The 25,897-nt window shown below is 39.5% G+C and overlaps 1 protein-coding gene across 2 annotated transcripts in view; it reads left to right on the top strand.

Annotated features, from left to right (window-relative positions):
* Nucleotides 1-25,897, top strand: part of DLGAP2 (DLG associated protein 2) — a 456,527-nt gene that overhangs the window by 418,817 nt on the left and 11,813 nt on the right. For both annotated transcript variants that reach the window (XM_025149071.3, XM_025149074.3), the window contains 4 exons: nt 469-812; nt 10,645-10,730; nt 11,940-12,355; nt 22,946-23,037. In XM_025149071.3, the coding sequence (XP_025004839.3) occupies nt 469-812; nt 10,645-10,730; nt 11,940-12,355; nt 22,946-23,037 (938 nt within the window). The remainder of the gene's footprint in view (nt 1-468; nt 813-10,644; nt 10,731-11,939; nt 12,356-22,945; nt 23,038-25,897) is intronic.

The raw sequence follows: 25,897 nt of genomic DNA, 5'->3' as shown, positions 1-25,897 counted from the left end.
TGTGGCATGAGGTAGAAGTTTCTGTTCTGTTCCTACATTACTTTCTTAATGCACTGTATCTATAACAGGGATACAGTTCAGACTGAGAGTAGAAAAAAAACTCTCCCTTTATTTCTCTCATCAGTTTTATCTGGTGGGGGAGCCACCTTGGCAGCACTACACGTCCCTGCCCAACCCAACCTTGAGGCTGAGACAGATACACACATCCTCACTAACTCCCTTTCATCTTCACCGTAATGGGAGTCTCATTGCCACCTGGTTGAAATGAAATGTTGCTATGGATACGAGTCTGACTAACAGTGAGGTTCACAAGGAGCACTATGTTGCACTGTCTTCAATAGCAAAACCTTAGTGTTACGGTGAAAATGTTGTGAATTTTCCATCTGGTTAATCTTGATTTATCCTTCCCGCCTCCCTCCCCCTTCCCCCCCCCTCCCCCCCTTTCTTTTCCTTTTGTTCTTTCCATAGCTGTAACTTACACAAGTTACAAAAAAACCCCACCACCGGTACCCCCACGTACCACATCCAAGCCACTGATCTCAGTGACGGCCCAGAGCAGCACAGAGTCCACCCAGGATGCATACCACGACAGCCGGGCCCAGCGGATGTCCCCATGGCCCCAGGACGGGCGAGGGATGTACAACTCCACAGACAGCTTGGACAGCAACAAGGCCATGAACCTCGCCTTGGAGACTGCAGCTGCCCAGCGCCACGTGTCGGAGAGTGCCTCCATCCGAACCAGCGACAAGGCCATCCTGGTGACTAAAGCAGAGGAGTTCCTTAAGAGCCGGCGTTCCTCCATAGGGATCCAGGTAGCCTATCATTAATATCTGTTCAGTGATGAATTGCTTGCCTGCTTCCTCTAAGTAGCATAGAATGAGTCATTCAGCTTCACCGGCTCTAATAATCTAACAAACAGCCCCTGGCTGCTCGGCGTTAATTGTAATTCACATCATGGCGAAGTGGCTGTGCAGGGAAGTCTTCAGCTGATATGCTGTACCTGGAAGAAAATGAATGAATAAATCTCTAGGGAGGTTACCTGTCATTAGCACTTGATATGAAAATTATACTGCAGAGCTACAGGTGAACAGCATGTTCATCTCCTTCCCTCCATGAATTCAGTCCTTTTTATAGAATTATGCCCGCTTTAAAATGCTTCACCGTATTTTTTCCATTATCTTTCACTCTTGACCTTGGAAAATGTGTGATGCTGCTGGATCCTAATTCTACCTGAAAAGAATACCACCACTCTCCTTTTAGTAACAGGTGTTCTGCTGGGAAGAAGGTACCAAGTAACAAAAAGGAAACTTACTGATATATTTACAGCATAGGCCTGGGCGCCCTATGAGTAAATCACATCAGTAAGGACAGCCTCTGAGTGTTCCTCCATTTGCCCATCACGTAAACACACCTTGCAAAATGTCTGTCACACTACGGAAAGTTCACCATGCAGTGCTGTGTCCAGTGAACGAAATGATTCCCAGTGCAGATTTTGCATGGTCTTTCTTCTGTTAAATGGAGAACACTGGATAGATCATGGTGGTAATTTATTAAAATGTCCAGGAATTATCAATTAGTAATAAAAAGCAGAAAGTTGAGCTTGACAGAAAATCAGTTGAGACACAGGAGTGGATGGAAATTTGGCCTTCTACTCTGATCTTAATTTTAAGTATGCAAACATCCCCTTTTAAATCATTGGGTTCACTTTTGCCTTAAGACTCTCTACTTTTGTGAGATAGCTGCAGCAGAAATGCCATGTGTTTTGGCATAGTTACAGATATTGCCTAGATCTGGAGAGGGTGATAGTCCGTGTAATTAAGCCCAGTGAGTGACTGTTCATCCACGAAGAAGTAAGTGTATAAGAAATAATTATTATTCTCTTAAGAAGTAGGAATTCCATTTCCATTAATTTCAGGATGAAATCAGAGAAAAATATTTGGCTTAAGCAATCCACAGCTACTGATTGAACTTTAATATCACAGTGCAGTATAATTTCACTGCTCCGGAACATATTAGACAGACAGGAATACCTAGGCTTTGTCAGCAAGCTGCTTGCCCATTTCTCAACATAAAACCATCGGCTTTCATGCAGAATTCAATTTAAAAGCAATGGTAAAATATGCAGATGACTACTTTTTAAATGTTTTACAAAGTAATTAGTGTATACTAAATTGTTTGGAGAAGGGGCTTAGAAGATAATGGCAAAAAGATGAAAAGAGCAGCAAGTCCTTTTTAGTAACTTTTACCCCCTGACCTGAAGCTTACTCTTCAGAAGGGAATTGTATCTAGTGTTCTTCTTATCTCTTCTTTACAGCAGCTGTGTGCAGCAGCGATACTTAACAATATTGCGCCTTGCTTCAGTCAGTCCTGGTATTTCAACAATTAATTCTAAAACTTTGATCACATCCCTTCATCCTGTTTCTTACTGCAGGTGATGACCAATAATTTTCACCCGGCTCCAGCTCTCCTTCTTTTTTTGGTGTGTTTAACACTAAGTGCATGTAGTCTGCAAAAACATCTGTGCAATAATCTACATGGAGGCAGCGGATCTTCTGTATCAGTTGTCATCCGAGGCCTGGCCCATGATGCTGGTCCTCAGATGTGCACTCTGAAACAGTCAAGCATCTTAGAGGGATGAGCTGTCATCCTGTGGGAAGTACAGATTGCTTGGTTGCTGCGTTAGATAAGGTTAAAATTGTGAAGTTAGTCTTAACACAGCATCCCAGAAGTATATTTTAGTTTAGGGTTGCTTGGTTGTTGTTTTTTTTTTCTTCTTTTTTTTTCTTTTTTGCAGTAAATTTCAAACTTCACACTGGTGCAAAAAATACATTTCTGCAGCATATCTAAGCAGAAAATGCATTTTGTCATATTATTGTTGTTTAGTGTGAACAGACTAAAAACAGGGTAGCGTACCTACATTGCAAACTACATAAATAGTAATTTATGTCCCCAAAATGCAGTTAAACTATTTCTTCTAGACGTCTGCATCAAAGAACCTCAGAAAAGGATGTTTTTTATTTGCATATTTCCTTGATTGACTAAATGACTTGTTTTCTCATTAGCATGCCATGCCAGGGTAATGCATTTGATTTCCATTTATTTGCATTAATTATTTTGCTATCAGGATGGTTAATATGTGGATTTTTTGATGTTTCATTCCCTTAAAACATTAATGTTAGAATACTTGCCAATGGAACTTCACACAGTAAAAGCGAGGCACAAAGAATGGCCAGTGCTGCACGTGGAATTGCTGCAGACCCAGCCTAGGGCTGCTGTGTCCTTGGGATATGTGGTCTGCGTAGTGTGTATGTCACAAACAGAATTCCTTTCATAAAGTCCCAGTGTACTACATAGGTGCCATAGGATTGGTATGTACACGCTCAGGGAGCCCAACTCACTAGGAAAGCATTGGACTTACTATAAATTGACAGTAGCATCCAGTTTACAAGGACAAACCACAACACATGGTAACCCATCTCATGGGATGTTAGCCCTATCCCAGATGAGAATTTTGCGCAACAAAAAGCTTCAGAAACAAAGCTGTTCCAAAAATATAGCTGTTGATTTGGATTTTTGTATTTTTTTTTTAACTACCATATTTAAATAAAGAGGGATATTGTCAGACATATCAGCAGGAATTTGAGAAAAAACACTGATTCTCAAATTCAAGCAAATGGCAGATTACTGGTGATGGGATTAAAAGTATAGTCAACATTCTGAAAAATATGTATACAATAAAGAATTAAACCCTAGTAATACTAGTAACTGTAATCTTCATATCTGTCTTCTATCATGACAGCTGAAGACTTATCAAAGTATTTGAATTAAAATACAGGGTAGAGATTGCCCAGAGTAACCAGTAAATCAAGAGCAAGGTTAGTACTGATACGTACTTTTAAGGATTATTTTTTGCTCTTTAGCATGCCCTTGTATTTATGCTAATTATTCATATTCAAAAAATGCTCTAGCTATAGACCATTTCAAAATAAAAGCATTAGGGTTGTACAAGGGATGCTCCAAAAGTAATGCCTCCAGTTTTATTATGTTGGCCCATGGCATCAGAGGCAGATGTTGGTGGCATAGCAGTAGGGGATGAACCTTCCCACCAATATTCCTTTACATTTTGTTGTCGTGTGACAGATGGCAGCAGAGGAGCAGTCTGACAAAATGGCATCTAATGAGAAAGTGCATACAAAACAGAAGTGTGTAATTCAATTCAGATGGACGTGCAGATTTTAATGAGAATGGCATGCATGCTCTTGTTCAATGCTGAAGAAAAAGCATAAAATGAATAGCCAGTGGTGGTGACAGTGTTCAGGAATCATGTTTTATGGCTGAGAATTTGCTCTATCAAATAGTGTTATTCTGTTCTTGGTATCTGTTGTAGTTTCAGTGGAAATAAATAGAAGGCATGGCTTTCAGAGCCACCTAAGTAAAATACATGGGAAAACGTCAGGAAATTACTTTGTATTTCAAAATATGCCTTCCTTTGTTTCTTCTCTATTTAAAAGATGTCAGGACTTCTCCAAATAATCAGAAACTGCGTGAGTAGACAGTATGGGAATTAATCTTGTAAGTGTGGGGACAAGTTCATGATAATATTTGTGGAGATGAGCTCTAATTGTAGAGAATGGACTGTTATCTTCATTTATTATCATAGATCACTCTTCAAAGTATCTACAGTTATGAGTGTTGCTTTTTTTCCCCTCAATTTTCTTTATTAACAAGTTCTTATAAATCAAAAGAAGCTTTATTCTGTAGAATTAGTGCAACAATTAGCCATCTAATTTTTTTGTGTCATAAGGTGATCTTCTGCATTATAAACATATCCATTAGATAATTTTATATATGAGTATGTTTATATATAGATAAATAAGTTATGTCATTACCATCTTATATTAAAATCTTTGTTTAAGAATTTCCAAAGCCCTGAACTAAAATTTCCCCACAATGCACAACATCCTACAAGTACACAGCATTCTTACTGAGAAGACCATCTACAATTTCTTTGTACTGTTTAGGTTATAAAATTCTTGCTAGTGCTCTTCTGCCATGTACATATATCAAGCAAAAGAAATATTCCCATTATTTCACTGGTCTTTAAATCATAAATGATCCGAAGTTTTAGAGGTTATCCTAAAATCGTTGAGATCCTCTTAGAATACTTGCCAGACTTTTGTGGAAGATAAGTGTGTGAAGTCCTGGGCTTGCAGAAGGTAATGAAAGTTTTGGTAGCACATCCATGGCATGAGGCCATATTGAAGTTAAAGACTTTGGTCTTAAGTTTTAAGACCCATATATGTATGAGTCAGAATTCACCGTCTTATTCCATTAGAGGATTTCCCAGCCAGTGGTTGCATTTTAACATCCTCATTTGTTAAAAAGCTTAGCAGTTCAAGTTGTAGTTAAAAAACAGCTATGGTTATTTTAAAGGCATCTTTATGTTTACTCTTTTCACAGATTACTGTTGCTCGTTTTTTTTTAACTGCCACTTAACACAATGAGACATTCTAGGTGGGGAAGGCTCAGAATGCCGCCTTCCAGAACATTTGTTGGTTCAGAACAATTTGCCAGAAAGTATTAAATGCACCAAGAAAGTTATGAGTAATCACTGTTGTGTGCGTTACTCTGTTGTTACTACCTCATCTTGGCTTGACATGAATCCCATTTCTAAACTCTGGCATGAATTTTTAGCATGAAGTGCTTTCTTAAAAGAGCTGTGGAAGTTTTCAGCCTGTTGTACAATATTATTTTGTAGTTAGTACTTAACTGTTTTGTGCAAGGTATTTGTCTTGCTCTCAGATGTTCTGCTGGGAAATACTGGAATAGCAGAATGGGTCTTTGTAGTAAGACAAACGATCACACAAGTGTGTAAACATAGGTATATTTTGGTGTATTTCTGAAAATTTATTTTAAAAAGTATATACTTTTTTCTGATAAAAGTATTCCCTCAGTTAATGGAAGCAATAGTTGTTAATACTGCAGTTTATTTTAAGCATTTTTCTGGCTTTGAAGTCACTGCATACAAATGGGATCTTTTTACTGAAGTGATTTTCTGCATTCACAACTGAGTTTACTTGATCTGTTATCAACTGTAGAATTTTCTTCCTCTTTTCACTCGTTATCACTGAGAAGCCTATACAAGACTGAGAAGAATTATTATTGTCATTCCTGTGCATCATCAGAGAGATTGTTTATTAAATTCTAATTATAGAACATGTAGACTACAGCAGTGAAAACCCATTGATTCCCCAATGCAACCCAAATTGCATGGGGAGAGATAATGTGGCCTGAAGGACTCTTATTACTGATGCTTATGAGAGAGAAGCAAAAAATACCAGGTTAAAATCTCTTTTCTTAAGTACTGTATATATTAACTTTGAACTTTCCTCAGGGATGGTATGTATTGAAGCTTAGGCTGTAATTTTTAGGACACTGCAGTGTTATGTTGAAGTCCTTAAGTTTAAGAGCAGAATAGTACTTTAACAAAAAAGTAAAAATTGCTCTTAAGAAGGTAAAAATTATCAGCTAGAAAAGCTTAACAAGTGCTTGCAGGAATAATATAGTCAGTGCAGACATCCTTTCACAGAATGAATGCCTATAAACAGACCAAGATTGATTGTAACAAACAAGTTATTTGCAACACTAATTTGCATTTATTCGAGTAACTTTGTGTAAGTATAATTTGCTTGTGGATCATTTTTTACTGTCAGTGCCAGTATCCAATACTTAACGTTCACATTTTGAGCTGGATTAGTCAGTAGTGACTGATCACAGAGGTTTCATATCATTGTCTATTCCCTGTGTTGGCAGCAAAAACAGTGGAGAGTTTTGTTACCTTTGGGAAAGATAATTAATACCAAAGTTATCCTAAATGCATCAATACACCTACTGTAAATGTCACATTATTTGCTCATAAAACATTTTTCAGGTAACAAAGGGCCGTATTTTAAAGGAGATGTTAATTCTTTGTTTGCAAGGATAGGAAAGATAACCTGACTGATATATTTGAGCTACTCTCATTCTTTCGCTTTTGGTCATTTTCTGGTGATTTCTTTTATTTCCCTATCTTTGTGAGATTCCCTCATGACCAGACAGACAAACCATTTGTCACGTTTTGCTGAGATTGTAGCTCAGTTTTCAAATATTAAGGCTTTTAGAGTCAATGTGAGTATTAAAATTATAATGAATGGTGGATAATAACAGGTCTAGTAAAACATTTTAAGCCTCGGAAGCCACACAATAAAACCAAACGTAAGACTTTTCGTCCTCTGCTCACTTGAATCCAGCCTGGTTGTTACAATATTTGCAGTCCTAGATTGCACAAAAAGATAATATTTGGCATTCTCTTGCTGTTACAAAGAGCAGTAAGGACAGGAAAGCATTTAAACATGAAAGCAATCATCGGGTCGTTTAGTCAGTGTCATTTTTGGCAAGCTGTAGGTAAGGATAATTTGGCACAAGTTTATATTTAGAAGTACCTAATAATGCCCTTTCTATTTTGATACCTGGGCCATCATTTTCCTGATAATTTTGTTTTGAGTAAATTTTTAGGGTAGATTACTTCCTTTGTGTTTCTAATTCTAAGTGTCAATTACGTATTTGGCAGATTATTCAGGGTATACTTCTAGGTGAAATACAAGTAAGAAAGCACTTGAAAACAGGTAAAATGAAAAGAACTGCTCCTAGACATGTTACATCAACAGAAAGACAGTAGCCCATCCAAAATATAAAAGTGAAATTAGCCTCCAAACCTCAGAAGCAGAGCTCAAAAGAAGACATGCTGTCTGTTATTAAACCAAACAACATAGCTGGCAAAAGCAGATATGCTTTTGATATGCAAAACAGAGGAAAAGTGTGTGTTGCCAGTTTTCCTGCTTCATTCCAACAATATCAATTGGCCAAATTGATCTTCTCCATATAGAAGATCTTTTCTTGTTTATGGAATCCAGTGTAGTCATAGCTCTGGCCCAGAGCAGTCCAGGTGTAGTGACAGTACTGGATCTGGCTGGCACAGAGGTACCTTTCCCCACAACAGCCCATATACTGCTATGCAATGCAGTTGTAGTTAGGACAGCACTGATAGTGCGCTTTTGTTTTGCTTGTTTCTGGGCAGTGCTGGCACAGCACCCTGAAAGCCAGGAGGCTGGGGATGGGTGAGATGGGGAGGGGACATTGCCAGGGCAGCTGACCTAAACCAACCATAGGGATATTCCGTACTGTATGATGTTACACTTAGCAATAATATCCGGGGAAGTGAAAGGAGAGCTTTCATTATGAAAATATCTTTCCTCCTTTATATGCTATGAGACTTGTCAGTCACGATCAATTCTGCTATGACTCTCCTTAAGACTGCCATTAGACCTTGTTGGAAGTATTGCCATTTGAGGCTGTGCAAAAAGACTCAGTCTCTTCTCCAGTCTTTGCCTAACTGTTCATATTTGATGCGTAGTTTCACCTTCCAAACTGCCAGGTGCTTTCTGTGTTTAACAATAGGAATTACAGATTCTTTTGTCTCACTTTTTTCTTTGAGGGATGGGGGAATGGCTGGGTGTGTCTCATTCTTGTCCCCATTCAATTCACCTCATTTTCTGATTAGCGTTCTCTATGAAGAAGATAATTTATACCCAGCTTAACTCAAAACCCTTAAAGAACTAGGTGAGTCCCTAGCCTTGACTTCTTGAATTTATTTGAGACTCTATTGGGGCTTTTTACACTATAAATAAGGATATATTTTCTGATAGCTATCCCTTGATCAACGAAAATGGGCTGTATGGCTGTTCTGCCTGTAGCAGTGTTCTTTCAGGAGCTGGTAGCCCTCCAAGCCCAGCTCAAACTTCTCACCCACATGGTGGCCAAACCCACCTTGACTAGTAAACCAATTTGCCTGTTTTACATTTTGTTTGTTTGTTTTTTTCCCAAACCACCCAGCCCTGTAGTTGAGGCTGTTTTTCACTGGTAATGATGGGAGGGATCTTTCTTTTTATACAGACAACACCAAATCTTGGAGACTGCTACCAAATCTCTGATATCTTAGAAAAAACAGTTGTCTCAGTGTGCTTGCCTGATGGAACTGCTGGGAGATGTTTTTTTTTCCCCTAACAGTTACTCCATTGGTAACCAGAGCTTTCTGCAAGCCTATGTGTGATGCTACACTGAACAGTTCTAGCCTTGCTAAAGAGTTTCTGCATTTCATAAACATTACCAATACCCATACCCAGGTAAATACCAATATACACTGATTACTGGTTGGAATTCCCTTCGGCATAAAAGTACATGGAACTGCTGCTTGAAAATTGAATGAGACTACCAGCAGCTGGCTTCTTCCAGATACAGAGTCCATATGCACATTCACATCTCACCCACCATTCACATTTTCTCTGCATCCTTCCAAAATGCTGCTGAGATGGGGACCATGCAGCTGAGAGACAGCTGCAAGGGCCGTTGGGCTCCTCCCAGAGGGGAAAAACTCATTTTCATCATCAGATATACTTTTTGACTGCACCCATCGATTGTGCATGTTGAAAAACTGCTTGTTGATAATATTTTTTAACTTAACAGTGAACATTTAATTCAAAAAAAAAGAATTCATTCTACACTTGCTGCTTCCTCGCTCTCCTTTCTTCCAAGAATGCAATCTGCATACTGCAGCACTCATTTTGTCTGTGTCAGAGACCTGGGGGTGGTGTGGTGGTGGGGCCTGTTATATAAAATCCCACAGAAACTTGCAGTAGCATTGTGGTCTCACTTATGAAGAAAACTGCACTGTGAATGTATTTTGGAGAGTGTATTTCAGATGGGAATACCATAAAAATGCATAAATTACTTGCTTGATATAGCATTTTTGGAACCGTGTTATTAAAAAAGGTTAGATAGGGCATTCTGCTGTATCCTTCATGTCATTTAAATGGCTTTATATTTGTCAACGCAGCTGTCGATAAAATTTCATTGCAGCATTTCTTTTTATCACTTGCAGGTTTATGGGGCTACTTGAGTTTTTATTTTATTTTGTAAATCATTAACTATAATGAGAGACTGTTTTACTATAATATAAAAAGGTACTATCCTGTGGATTCTTCATTCTAAGAACTGCTCTGCCAGGCCAAACCTACTCCCTGCTTCCGCTGAACTGAGTAATTGCATCTATTTAGGTTTGAAATAAAGAATTGCATAGCAAAACAGAAGTAATTGTGCAGAGATTTATAAAACACAGCACCAGAGCAATCGTACCAGGCTGAACACTTATTTATTTCATAGAATCACAGAATCAGAAGTGATCTTTAAAAGCCATCCAGTCCAACCCCTCTGCAATGAACAGGGTCACCTACAGCCAGATCAGGTGCTCACAGCCCCATGCAGCCTGACCTTGGGTGTCTCCGACGTGAGGCATCCACCACCTTTCTGGGCAGTCTTCTCCAGTGCCTCATCACATTTATTGTTAAGAACATTTTCCTTGTATCCAATCTAATGTCCCCTCCTTTAGTTTGAAATCATTTCCCCTTCTCCCGCCAAATTTTACCTCACTTATTTATTGTTGGGTATTTCTTAGCAGTAAGAGAGGGAACTTAATTTATTTTGAATAAGCGTGGGTATTGTTGACTTGTTGGTGCTCACTCTGCAGATGTGTCTTCTCTCTTGAATTAGGTGGAAACAGCAACCGATTCAGATACTGAGAGCAGAGGCCTGCGGGAATACCACTCTGTTGGAATACAAGTGGAAGATGAAAAACGGTAATTCAAGTGCACACAAAAATCTGTAATCTTTCATAAAAGTACATTTGTAAACAGTGTTCATAACACACATCTGGCAAATGCTGCCTCTAAATAATTCAGAAAGCCAAATTTCTTATTTGCATGCTTGTCATTTGGCAAAAATTCGTAGAGAATACGTAACACTTGTTTAATATTGAGTTAATTTGACTGTTTTTAATTGAAGGAAGTGAAAGTTTTAACTTAAAGTGGTGGATTAAAACCCTTTCATATTTTCAGAAAAAAAAAATTAGAAAGAGATGTATGTTGGGATCTTGTGCTGATTGAGGCTTTCTCAGTCCTTCTAACAATGGTTAGGATGTATCATAAACTGGAATCAGTTTTCCACTTGTTCAATCCTGATCTGGTTCTGTAGCACTGTGAGCCAATGTAGCAGCCCACCAGTTATCCCTGGCAGGCACTGCCTGTTAAGCACCAGCCTGGGACCATTATCTCATTTCACGGCAGCTGTCAGATAGTATTTGACTGCTAATTGCCTTTTACCATCATTGACTAGAAGTAATTTGAAACAATAGGTCTAGATGTGAAAAGATTTCACAAATAATCTTTCTTTGTCAATCTAACTTTTTAAAATAAATCTTTTTTTTAATGTTTTTTTGTGGCATACTGCAATAAAAAATTTAACATTTAATGGTCATCCTAGGAGGTAAGTAAAAAAAAACCAAAACAACTCTTAAGCCTGCTGTTAATATTTTTCTTTTTTTTAAAGAATTCTCAAAAGTCCTAATTTAGCAGATTTTCAGATTTTATCGAATTATGGTCATTAATATTTGAGGTTTTTTATACATTTATTTAACAGTCTTCCACCAGGAGATGCAACCCTGCAGTTCTGCTAGTTATTTCCAGTTCATTTAGTAATGATACATGGTATTTTGTAGTATGAGAATGATGTGGTATGAGAATAAATCAATATTTGCTTCCAGAGATAATTTAAATGATTTTCTTTTGTATCTTTGCTGAGATCAATGATGGCACAATGCATTTTGTTTTTCCTCTTTGTTGTTAACCTTTGTCTTATTTTAGTGAGATGTGAACAAAGAAAAAAATATTTAGCATAAAGGAGAAGGATAGAACTAGGACCCATTCACTGAAGCATTATTTTGCACCCCTATATCATCATATATTCATTTGTATTATTTAACCTCTTTTCTTTCTTCCCTCTTCATCAAGACATGGACGATTTAAGCGCTCAAACAGTGTGACAGCAGCTGTCCAGGCTGACCTGGAGCTGGAGGGCTTCCCAGGACATATCACTATGGAGGACAAGGGACTTCAGTTTGGCTCATCCTTCCAGCAGCACTCAGAGCCCAGCACCCCCACCCAATACAGCGCAGTGAGAACTGTACGGACACAGGGACTGTTCAGTTACAGAGAAGATTACAGGACCCCAGTTGACACCTCAAACCTTCCACCACCAGAGCCCTGGCTGGAGCCAGCCATTGAGACGGTAGAGACTGGTCGGATGTCTCCTTGTCGACGGGACGGTTCTTGGTTTATGAAGTTGCTACATACTGAAACTAAGAGAATGGAGGGATGGTGTAAGGAAATGGAAAGAGAGGCAGAAGAAAACGATCTTTCTGAGGAAAGTAAGAACATTTTGCTATCTTTTCTTACTGATGTTTGCTAATACCTGCTAGGATACATTGATGGTGTGTAGTTTTTCCTTACTCTTTTTGCAGTACCAAAGACATTCTACAGAACCTTTAGATGTAGACACCCTATTGCTGATTGTGCAAGCTGGCCTTGGACAGACTGGAGCTTTAGGGTTGTAGCTGAGGGGCCAACTGCATCAGGTACAGGATCAAAGCCTGATATGGCTCAAGTGGAACAAGATCTCCATCCATAGCTCCAGCTCTGGCACATTCTCCCCGCTTGCTTCTGAGTTTCCCGTGCTTGGACCTTTGCCAGAACACAGAAGTTTATCTTGTGTTAACCTTTTTTGTGTGTGTGTGTGTGTGTGTGTGCCATTTTCCTGAGTCCTGAGAATCTGCCTCTTCTTTTGAAGCCATTTTAAACACGTTTTAATTCCTTTATAGGCACCTGAGCAGAACGCATCATGAAGGGACAGTTAGAAGAAGAGAGCGGGGTAGGCAAGAGCAATAGTTAAAGCACTTCTACAATCTCAGATAGTTCAGTAGCATTTTCTTATTATAATTTTGTCAAGAATCATTATTATTCTCTCACTTCTTGTGGACACCTTGAAAGAAGTGATGGGAAAAAATGAAAAATAATGTAGACTATTTTGGAACAAGATCCAAGCCAGCACTAATGATGGTAATATATCAAAGTGGTCCTAGCACTCAGTAGCCAGCTCCCTGTGATTCCCTCTGAGGTCAATTATCCTTGTTCTCCAGTCTTAGTTTTATAAATATTTCAATCCCTGCCAATCTGAATTATTGTCTCAGCTCAGCTTTTCTCAAATCACAAATTAGTTCATATACAATTTTCTTACTAGCATCTTTTCCTACACTCACAAATCTCACACATAATCTCTGAATATACTTTCCTGATTGTCTTTTTTCCCCCTCGGTGAGCTCTTGCTTATGGTCTGCCCTCAAGTCTTGGGCCAGACCTGCATGGTCACTAAAAGGCCAATTTCTGTTTCTTTCACTGACCTTTTAAGAGGACAGAACACCTGCATTTTTATGGCATCATTTTCATTTGCAGTCATATTTCTGCACTGCTTTTTGTGCAAGTCTGCCATGTAACAACTTAGCTTTTAGTGTGGCAGAGATCATAAGGCTGTTTTCTTCTTTAAGACTCCAGTGTTTTCTTGAGTTTAGGTTTTTGTCATTATTTTCACTGTGGCAGGTACGAGCTGAGAATTTTCTCTTTGTGTTGATAATGTGAAGACTTTAATACCCTCTTAGGTGCTGTTCAAGTACCAACAATAAAATATTTTGCTTTGCTTAGCATGTGTTAGGATTTCCAAAACTACTTTCATTGCAGTTATTTTTTAATGCTTAGTTTTACCATATACATCTTATTTTTCTATCCCCTAAATCTTTGCACTGCTAAATGCTCTGCCATCAATAAGCGTCCCAAAGCACCAGCTTTCAGTGTTGGGAACATCAGTGCTGGCTATAGGAAGCAGAAGTTTGAACAGCAATACCTTAATTTCCTTGGGAAAAGTAAGATTATTAGGAAGCAAAGAGGAGAATCGCAGTTAACATGCCTCTTTCCCTAGGAGGCCAGCCAGCTGTCTTCAAGCAAGGCTGGACTTTTGCTACCTCCTTTCTTTCCAAGCTCTTCCTCATGCACAGCCACAATCAAATCTGCAATCACATGAAGCGAGCAGTGGAAATACTCTTGTGTCAGTACTTCTTCCTCATAGAGAAAGAAGTAGGGAGCTAGTGGTGCTCTCTCAAATATGTAGCTGTCTGTGTATTATGTCAGGAAAAGCTGGAGGACCTGATTCTAGCTGACTACCAATTCCCAGGACCTGACCCATACCCCCACCACATGAAGCTATCTATGCTCTTGCACTCCAGAAATACCCTAAAATACCTTGCAACAGTTAGGAAGATCTTGTTTTTCAGGAAATTATTCAGAAGGATATGAAGGGTGGGACATGAAGACAAATTGAGCCTCAGTAATTTTTTTTATTAATATTTGTAGTTATTCTGTCATGGAATCATGGGATGGCCTGGGTTGAAAAGGACCACAATGATCATCGAGTTTCAACCCCCCTCCTATGTGCAGGGTCACCAACCACCAGACCAGGCTGCCCAGAGCCACATCCAGCCTGGCCTTGAATGCCTCCAAGGGATGGGGCATCCACAACCTCCTTGGGCAACCTGTTCCAGTGCGTCACCACCCTCTGTGTGAAAAACTTGCTCCTAATATCTAACCTAAACCTCCCCTGTCTCAGTTTAAAAACCATTCCCCCTTGTCCTATCACTATCCATCCATGTAAACAGCCATTCCCCCTCCTGTTTATACGCTCTCTTCAAGTACTGGAAGGCTGCAATGAGGTCTCCCCAGAGTCTTCTCTTCTCCAAGCTAAACAAGCCCAGTTCCCGCAACCTTTCCTCATAGGAGAGGTGCTGCAGCCCTCTGATCATCTTAGTGGCCCTCCTCTGGACCCACTCCAAGAGCTTCACATCCTTTCTGTACTGGGGGCCCCAGGCCTGGACGCAGTACTCCAGACGGGGCCTCACAAGAGCTGAATAGAGGGTCACAATCACCTCCCTCTGCCTGCTGGCCACCCCTTTTTTAATGCAGCCCAGAACACAGTTGGCCTTCCGGGCTGCAAGCACACACTGCTGGCTCATGCCCAGCTTCTCATCTACCAGGACCCGCAAGTCCTTCTCCGCAGGGCTGCTCTCAAGATCTTCCCCCAGTTTGTATAAATACTTGGGATTGCCCTGACTCAAGTACAGCACCCTGCTCTTGGCCTTATTGAGCCTCACTAGGTTTTCATGGGCCCACTTCTCCAACCTGTCCAGGTCCCTCTGGATGGCTTCCATTCCTTCCAGCGTATCGACTGCACCGCTCAGCTTGGTCTCATCTGCAGACTTGCTGAGGGTGAACTCAGTGCCATCATCTGTGTCACTGATGAAGATGTTGAAGAGCACCGGTCCCAAGACCGACCCCTGAGGGACACCACTTGGTACCAGCCTCCACTCTGACACAGACCCATTAATATCAACCCTTTGGCTGCGTCCAGCCAGCCAATTCCTAATCCATTGAAACCCTATCCTTTTAACCTAGAATAATGTCAGAGAAAACAAAACAGAGCATTAGGATCTTATGTTTCCTTACTTGCAGAGTGACTCTGTAAGACAAAAAGAAAGGGCAATTCCTTGAAATAGAGATACTGAAATGGACTCTTGCAATTCCCATTTTAACCTAACCAAGACAAGTTAATTACCCATGTTTGGGGGAACACTCTCACATCCCTTATAGGCTAAAGGAATTACTACAGAAGAGGTCTGTATAGCATAAGTGAAGTCAGATGCTTATCTTCAGATGGATGTCAAACGTGACAGACTCCTGCTTTTCCATCGTATGTACTCATTTCAAGAGATCTTTCTCAGATCATTTCAAAATTTTTGGAATGTATCCCTTCATTTCATATAACTAACATAAACTAAAAGGAAATTGTCGAAGAATTATTTTCACCGAGGGAATGAGCTTCACAGCATTTTAAAGTTTTTGCATGAATAACTGTTTTCCTGTTGAGCCTCTGACACATTTTGTATACCCAGTTTGAGCTATAGAAGTTGGAAGGTATGTATCCACAAGAACTAAAGTTTAATGATATCCCAGCATGAAACGTATCTTGACATATTTAAGCGTTTCACAGTTCTCTGAAGAAAATGCTCACAAATGCGGGAGCCAGAAGCAACTAAATATGTTTTTCCATCTTCCAGCAGCAGCTAATATTCCCATAACACTTGACAGCAAAGTTTGCACATTCAAACTGCCACTGTTAATGCTGAATTGTTCTTTTTGTTGGCCAGGGTATACTAATTGTACCTGAAGAGGAAAGGTAGCCTTGCATCTCCTGTGAGAAGGCTGTCTTTATGCTACCGCTTCAATTTTGTTTTAATCAAGGGAAGAGTTAAAATCGAACTGTATTTTGGAAAACAATTTCATTTTCTGTGTTAGCACAATAGCCCTGAGATCACAGAAAGCTGTCTGATTGCTCTATCGATTTTTTTCTTTCACTGTAGCTTTTCTCCCATAATGTTGTTCTAAGATCTTCACTCATCAGGTCTAGGAAAGGGAGAAGATAATCACTGCAACACAAATAATCTAACCTCTTACGCTTTCTTTCTGCAGACATTATTTTTTTGCTTGGTCAGTTGCCATGAATCATATTTCAGAGTTTCTGTGAAGTTCATTTATTGTCTGTATGAGCAGTTATTTGTGTTCTCAGCCTTTATGAGAATACATATATATATATATATACAATATATAAATGGCTGGAAGTGTTCCCAGAGTAAGCATGTGATCATTTGCACCGGCAGGGTGCCTTCCAGCTAAAATATGTGTTTCTCTGGGGTGCTGACTGGAGTTGCAGTTTTACACCCTGAAAATTGTATTTGGCTACTGCTGGTGTGTAAGTGATGACAAGAAAAACACTCCCTGTTATCACAGCGCTGCTAAAGACGCAGAGGGCCACGGCTGTGCAGCCTGAGCCCAGCTTTCTTGAGCTGTCTGGTAGGAGTAGGGGACTTTGCATAGGAAGGCTTAGTAGCCTATAGGGGGGCTATGGGTTCAGGTGTGATGTGGCACAGGAAAGCAGAGGGCATCCTGGGCTCCCAAATGCCAAATATTTGCCTACTGAAATATGTGTGAAATGGAGCACCCCACAGACTTTATTCCCATGTCAAAATCCTAAGGTAACACAGTGTAAAAATTTTTCCTTTGTCAAAACAGAGCCTTTAAGCCTGGTATTAATCACATCGGCAGAAGGAGTCTTTTTTCTAACATCTTTTGCATCACTGTTAGGAGCTTTGCTGACACAGCTATGCCCTGTTGAAGGAAAGGGATCTCTGGCATATCAGGCATTAGAGAGAGCTGAAAATATCACCTTTCTCTCCCCTTAACCCTTCATTCCAGAGTTGCTGGATTTTTCCTTTCTAATCCTCCAGCTGATATTTCCAAAGCTCTGCAAGGGCTTTGGTAACGCAGAAGAGTTGTAACAGAAACGGTAAAGAAATCTCCCATATTTTGGAGAAAAGAAACCTCACAACCAATTTACTTTAGTACATTCTTCAGTTAATCATCCATAAAAGCTTTTTTAGGTGTTTGACCAAATATAGGTTATCCTTTAGCCAAAGAGAAATTAATGACATAAATTCCTAATGCTTCTCACAACTCTAGCCTTCAGGAACTATTGAAATTGACATTTGGATAGTTGGAAATGACTACAAAATGTCTTAATTTCCCTGAAATGGTAGTTAAAGTCAATAAAGGAGAGTCCCATAGTGAGGAATCCAAGAATTCCTCCTAGCATGTGTACTGTGCTCCAGTTTTCCCCATTCTGAACTCCATTTGGGTAAAAAAGTGAACATGCACGGTCTCACAGTTCACAAGGATCCCATCGCCCTTCCTCCTCTCTGTAACAATACTGATTGATAGCTGTGCTGTCCTAAAATGTCATCTTACTCTAAACATAGCCTATCTGTTATGTTGATAGTGGAAAATACATATGTTTAGGATAGATTTGGATTTAGGTTTAGACAAATATAGATTTACAGATTGAACAAACATTCTGGTTTACACCCTTTGAACTAGGGTGATGACCTAAATGACAGTTTAAATACATTTCCAGGCATATTTCCTCAGATTTTGTACGGGACACAAACAAGCACAGGAAAAAAAAAAATAAAAGCAATGAAATGAAATGAAAATGTAAAACTAAAACACATCATTTAAATAATGCTAATGAATGTCAGAAGCAGATCGATCGTCAGTAGTTTCCCATTGGCTGCACAACTGAGCAAAGCTTTTAACCTACCAAAACAGAGTTATAGCATCACACTGTGATCTTGGTTTCATCAACACAGGTCTAACTTTTCTCCCCCTGCATTTGTGATGAGAAACAGTATTCAATTTTAAGTTCTTGGAGTATTCCTCATACAATGCAACATGTATAAAAACATATTACTTCTAATACTTCTTGTAATATGCATATTGCTGGAGACAGTATGCTATTGTGTGAATTGTCCATGCTGTTTACAGGGAACCTGCACAATCTTTATCAAGAGTATAAATCCTGAGTCTGTATCTCCTGCAGTCACAGTCAGGGTTTTGTATGTCTTCGATATAAAAGCCATACGTACAGGACCACACAACAAAAAAAGAATGTTTCACATGCATCGGGGAGCAGAATTAAGGTTATATTACTCTTTCCTGAATTTCAAGTAAATATACCAATATCTTAATGGTGGAGAGGTATATGAATTATGTTGAAATTATGTATATTTATGTTTGGTGAATGATTTTATCGTCATTTATTTACAAGCAGAATCTTCTAAGCATCACCAAACATCTCAGTCTCTCCAGTCTGTAACATTCATCATTCTTTCATGGAGATAATCAATCTGCACTCATCAGAATAATTCCCCAATGCATGAAATTAATGACAAGGCTTTGGCTGTCTATTAATATTGTGCTAAAGATTATGAATTGAAGTGTTTTAATACTTTAATTTAATTACAGCAAACCAGAGTAGCATGAACATGAGAGATTCTAACTTCTATGTTTTATTAAGTCTGATTTACTTATTGAAATGGAAATAGAGTTAGATCTTTAGTAAATGGCAGGCCTGTAATACATGTGTATTCACCGCTATTAGAGCCTTTTTGAAAGGCTGCTCACCAGTGCTGTAGGCTCCTTCATAGCAAACCTTATTCCTGGCAGCAGGGCCCTGGTTCTGCAAGTTAGTTAACTCATTGTCTGCAGAGTAGCTCTGGCAGTCCTTTCCTCAAACGCAGTGGGGAACCTCTGTGTTTCTGGAGAGACAGGCATCACACAGACTAAGGTTGCTTCCTAGGAGTCTGCAGAATCATAGAGCAGCTTGGGTTGGAAAGGACTCCAAGAATCATCAAGCTGCAACCCTCCTGCTGCATGCAGGACCACCAACCTGCACATTTAATACTAGTCCAGGCTGCCCAGGGCCCCATCCAACCTGGCCTTGAACACCTCCAGGGGGTGCATCCACAACTTCTCTGGGCAGACTGTTCCAGCACCTCACCACTCCCTTGGTAAAGAACTTCCCACTGACATCCAACCTCAATCTTCCCTCCTTCAACTTAAAACCATTTCCCCTTGTCCTGCCATTATCTACCCTTGTATAGCATATGGTTTGACTTGGTGACACACGCGGATGGCCTGAAAGCGCAGTGTCTGACATTTGAAATGGAGGTTGTCACATCAGAACATTGCACAGCCTTGGCTTTAAATCACAGGTGCCTGTTAATGTGGTCCTTCATGATAATGAAGGTCAAGCAAATGTTTGTTTAATTTGGGGTTTGGAGTAATGGTGAGATTCACCAGGAAATGTCAGTCAGATCTAGATTCTGTCAAGTTTTGGTGGTAGGGCCAAAACCAATGCCTTTTTTGTCACACTTCGTACTTGAGCTGTGAGCTACAAATGCAATGGAGGAAGCTAAAACTTAGCTGTACTCCCTGTGAGACAAGCACTACAACCCTCAGCCTACAGAAAGGTTCTGTGGGTAGTTAAATAGAGTGTGGAGTGTTCGGCAAGGCAGTGCCAGGGACCTGCTATGACAAAATTCCTCATCTCAGGAAAGAACGGATCCTGACACCCACCCTGATAGTTTGTCCCATGTCCTGCACTACAGAGCATCCAGGGACAAGGGAGATACAAGCCTGGGTGACACATCTTTGCCTTTGTTTAACGTTCTGACAAACAGTGAAAGGAATTTGTTTCAGATCAAAAGAAACAGTTCTTTATTTAGATTTCTATATGTTTGCTCAGGTTTTAAACACCCAGAACATTGCTTTTCCTAAGCCAATAACTCCATAGAGGAAAGTGGGGGGTTTGGTGATCAAAAACCCCAAACCAATTAAAATGTTTTAGTTCATTTGGCCAACCGAACATAAATAAAGCCCCAGTGAATTACTCATGCAGCCCTGAAACACTTAACCCCTTCATAAATGGGTAGCACAAGGGACAGATGAATTATGCATATTACTATTTAATTTAGTATTGTGGCACAGCTGTAAACTGTTTGTCTAACAGAAAGCAAAATAGAGTTTGAGAGCCACAGCTCTACTTACTTATCTATGCTTTTAAGGTTATGAAATATGTATGCATTTACAGAAACTGAGCCTTAAACTTTCAGATTCTCTCAGCAAGCATTGAATGGTTTCTATATTAAATGTTGCAGTTCAGTTCTGCTGTGCTATTGTAGTTTCATTCAACCCTAGGCATCTCATTTTAATTATCAAGTTGGTTCCCTGAAATGATGAGGATGTTTAACTTAAAACTAAGACAGGGGAGATTTAGCTTAGATATTAGGAGGAAGTTTTTCACACGGAGGGTGGTGGAACACTGGAACAGGTTGCCCAAGGAGGTTGTGGATGCCCCATCCCTGGAGGCATTCAAGGCCAGGCTGGATGTGGCTCTGGGCAGCCTGGTCTGGTGGTTGGCAACCCTGAACATGGCATGGAGGTTGAAACTCGATGATCATTGTGGTCTTTTTCAACTCAGGCCATTTTATGATTCTATCACTATATGATAAAAGATGCATGAGCATTTACTATGTCACCCCTACACCTACCTTTCTCTACCTTTCCTCTAAATGTTATATAAAGATCTGGACATTTTATGGAAATTTTAATCTTCCACTGAGACCTCAGTTTATTGTGCTTTTTAAAATGTTGCTTTTGCAGCACAGAGAAGGAAGTGCAGGTTAATGAGGAAAGCATACTGCTACCAACTGAAATATGGTATTTATCCCATAAAAATGTGGGAGTCCAAGAGGAGCTGGTTTTCTCAGGATAAGCCAGTCCCCTCAGGCACGCTAGTCAGCAGAAATAGGCATCTTTAGGAAGAGATTTGTCTCATCTAAAAATAAGTGCCTAACACGAGCAAGCTGGTGAGCTGACTCTTTCATAGAGCATAGAGAAATTTTTATTTAGGCAGCCGATTCTTGGAAGCAAAGTCAAGTAAAATGAATTTGGTCTCTTCCCTTGGTGCTTCTGTGCACTGTAAATGGCCAGTACACTGGCAGCAGGGAAAGTCCAACAAACCATGAGGGTTTCAACAGTTTAATGAAGTCCTAGAGCACATGCTTGTGTCCTCCTCTTGTCTGAAGCTCCCATGCTTCGGTCTTCATGTAGAATCATAGAATCATAGAATCGCTAAGGTTGGAAAAGACCCACAGGATCATCCAGTCCAACCACTCGCCCTTCACCAGTGGTTCCCGCTAAACCATGTCCCTCAACACAACATCCAAACGCTTTTTGAACACCACCAGGGTCGGTGACTCCACCACCTCTCTGGGCAGCCCATTCCAGTGCCTGACCACCCTATGTATTTTCCAGGATACACAACCTACAACTCGTAATGCCTCCTACCACAGAATAGTGTCTTAGAGACATGATTCCTCAAAACATCTCATCCTATGGTAGGAGCATTTACTTTATATTTTAACATGTTAACCTTGCTCCACAGTACAGATAGATTAAAGAGGCTTCATCCAGGGATCATCCACAATGATAGAAGCCATTTGTGATTGCAGAATCAGAAGATATAACCTAAGGTACATTTAAAGTTCCCTTTGACATCAGAGGAAACAGGCACCCACCTGCTTCTTTAAGCGAGATTATTTCAGCAGCTCTCACTTTACAAAAGCAAGTCTTGTTCCAGCTTCCACTGGGCTTTTATTCTGTATCCATAATGCATGTAGAAAATGTCTTCACAGGTTCAGATAAGTAAAGCATTACTTGTGTTCTTAACGGAATATTATGCAATGGCAGTAAGGTTAGTTTCATCATCTAAGTAAGGAAAATTTCTATACTAATTCATTAATCATAACATCTGAAAAATAGAATGACAGTATTGAAGGAACAAAATAAGTGAAGTTCCTGGATCTGATGTTCCTGTAATGTTAGTTTCAGTAATTGTGCCTGGTGGTACATAAGAGATAAATCTAGAAAAGCTGATGGTTAAGTTTGGTGTTAACTTACTAGTCTCAGCGTCAGTAGTCCTACTGAATTATGTGCAGTTAAGTGCTTCGTCAGGTCAGAATTCATACATTTTCTAATAAATAAATAAATAAATAAATAAATAAATAAATGAAAATCTGGGTGATAATGCTTATCACTGAGCTTTTTTCAGAAAAGATATGATTTACACTGGAATTCAAGATTATTCTCAAAACCTTATGTCCATATGGCTACTTCAGGAAGCTGTCTGCGTTCCTTTGATTTTTCTTTCTACTTTCTTAAGCAAACACAGTCTTGGTAGTTTTATATTACTAATATATCATTTACTGTTTACAAAAGGTAAGATGCCATGGAGCTTCCCTATATCTCTATCTCTTAAAAAATATTTTATGTGCATAATCAGAAGCAGCAAAATATTTATTTCCGTTACAAACTAAGCTGTAATTTCAGCTACATATTCTTTGAGATGGCATTTCCTTTTGCTACCAAAACATCTATTGATAACAACCTCTCTGTATGCTTAGTCCTAGGCAAGATCCGAAGTGCTGTTGGAAGTGCTCAGCTCCTCATGTCTCAGAAATTCCAGCAGTTTTATTGGCTCTGTCAGCAAAATCTGGTAAGTCACCACCTCTGGCTGTTCTTGAAGAGTTTATGAATACTCATTCCTAATATTCCAGAGAATTTAACTGTAAACTGTAGACCTTAATATTTTTAATTCAATGGCAACAACGACAAAAAATGTGGCATACCCACACGGTAGCATTCTCATTTTCCTGCCTCACATTTGTCTCGCTGCTGCTCTTTTTTTTTTTTAACTTAATCTCTAAGTATTGTGTTAGCAAAGTGAATGTAGTTTCAGTAATTTTAGACTATCTGGGTTTTGTCTTTTTTTTTTTTGCTGCCCTTATTAAAGAGAAAAAAAAAATGAGAAGGGAACAAATGCAAGTTTTCTTAGACATAATATTATGGCTTATTTTTGTAATACCCTAAAATAGTAACTGTATTTCTGGTAAGAAAAGAGACATTTTTCAAATTACAGTAAGCAGAGAATAGCAGGAGACATGATGCAGCTCTCTACCTACCTGAAAATGGGACTGATCTTGGAAATGAGAACATACATAGTGTTCATAAAATTGGGTTTCATAATTTGCATTGCCAATTATATATAAGATGTCCTAGGGCGAAGGGAACAGATGCAGTATATTACTTGTAGGAGTTACTGCTATTGTTCTGGAAGTTCATTAGACACTAATTTGATTCGAAATGTTATCTTCGTTAATATGACAGCAGCCATCAGTGATATAAACGTTGTGGCAAGATGATACTAAGCAATAGAAGAACATAATGCTTCTAGCTAAGTCTAATGGTAGAACACCTACAATCTCTGGCTCACTTGAAAATCAAGTGTAACTTTTGACTGTCCCTATCTCATATGTTAAAAGTGTTGAATTTTGCTGCATACATTACAGCAGTTGTAAGCTATTTGTCTGATTAGACACGTTTCCTTATTTGCTAGTATTTCCTGCACAGGTTTTTAAGGCAAAAGTCATTTTGCAGGGACCCGTGTGCTGCTTACCATTCATAACATTACATATCTAGAATTCCTGAAACGGTAATCAAATACTGAGGAAGTCATGCCAAGCATGTCCTATCTTCTGATAGAAAACGATAAGATATATGGCCCTCATTAGGAAAGAATCCAATTATCCACTTCAAAGAGTCTGTCAAAACAAGAATTTTAATAGCTCTTACAGAGTGACAGAGGAAATATGCAAAGTCAGGCAAGCAGGAGATGACCAAGTTTGTAATATCAAATGTATTGTGTGTGCTACTGTTTGTTCATTTGTTTGATAGTGAAAGAAGGAAATCTTCATCGACATCTGAAAGTTTCATACTGTAAATTTCAGACTGCCCTCCATTACCTGATGGATTGAGCCATGCAAAATAAGATTCGGAGAGCCCAACCTCCCCTCCACTTCACTTTTTCTTCAAGTGGGTCCAGGAATTGTGCTTGAGAGCATTACTGTAATGAAAGAGCAGCTCCTGCTCTGCACAGCCGTCAGCTGTTTGGAAGCACTAGCCTGTCATTACTGCAAAAGCAATAGGAGGAATCTAGAGCCTTGCAGACAGCATTACCAAAAAAAAAAAAAATAGGCAAGATTTTATTTTTCTCCTTCTTATATGGATAATAAACCTTTGAACTTCATACTAGCAGCTTTATTCAGTTTTGGAGATTTCAGCTCTGAATATTCTTCAGCTTCATTGAATCACCAATGGGCTCTGCAAAAAGGAACAAATGCAGAACTAGACTTTTAGGTCATTCATGTTTTAATCTTTTCTTCTTATGCTTGGTAGTAGTGTTTGTTCTTGAGTAGTCACTTAGCCCACATCTACAGCAGGCATTCCATATTCTCTGGCGGCAGCATCTTGGTCCTCCATGGGAATGCTGACAGATAGCAGCTACTGGAGTACATCTGGCACTTAGCAGGCTCCAACACATTTGTTTCTCTAACAGTGTTCAACAACAATAACCGTAAATGTAGGACAGAGAACAGCAGCAGCCACTTTTGCCAATTCAAAAATGCAGCAAGGTTTTAGGAAGAGGAACACACTTACTCACATTGAAATTTCTCCATGGCTTATGGATTTTTCTAAAGAATCTTAACAGTTTCAAGGGTCACATTTGATGATGCTGTTGGTTAAGATGTCTCATTCAGGATAAATTCATAAAACCAGCAGCTTCAATGAAATTATTTTGAGATTAAAAATTATAAGAATTGAGCTGACTATCTCTTACAGTATACAGTTCTCATTCACTGCTTGAGAAAAAACATCCCTGATTAATGACTACTTCCTGGTGAATTATTCACATTATCTTTTACAATACCCTGCTTTTTCTTTGGAGTGTCCTCCTCCATACTCCAGTCAGCAGACATTCTGCTCAGCTCTTAAGATCATCGCTAAGTATGTCCCGGTTGCAGGCAAAACCAGAGCAACACGAGCATCGGCATTGCTTTAGGCTTCCTTTTGGAAGACAGCTGCAAAGCTGAATTCCAAACACAATAAAAACAAAGAAGTCACTGCTGAAAAAAAAAAAAGAAAAGAAGAAAAAAAAAAAGCAGCTTTAAGCCAAGCTTCTCAAAACTCAGTTAACTGTAGTAGCAATCATTTTTACTAGCACTCATCCATGAGCTGCGGATCCGTAAGCTATAGCAGCAGGAGGCAGCCCTCTTGTGTCCATACAATGCACCGCATGCTCTTCTTCCAGCCGTGCTGGAAGCTGTGCTCTTCTGCAGCAGGGATGAGTGGAGAGCAAAGGTACAGAAGAGCAATTACCCTCAATTCAGAAGTCAATGGCATTTCCACGAGTGGTATCACTTTCTGGCTGTTTAGAGGAAACTGGGGAGAGAGACTGAGGAGACCAGAATGGAGAGAACAGATTGCAATGTAATATATATGTTGCTGACAGATTTCAC

This window comes from Gallus gallus, chromosome 3, assembly GCF_016699485.2.
Source record: "Gallus gallus isolate bGalGal1 chromosome 3, bGalGal1.mat.broiler.GRCg7b, whole genome shotgun sequence".
In the NCBI taxonomy this organism is placed as follows: Eukaryota; Metazoa; Chordata; class Aves; order Galliformes; family Phasianidae; genus Gallus; species Gallus gallus.
Note: the sequence above shows the minus strand (reverse complement) of the source record. Positions and strands in the feature narration are given on the sequence as shown.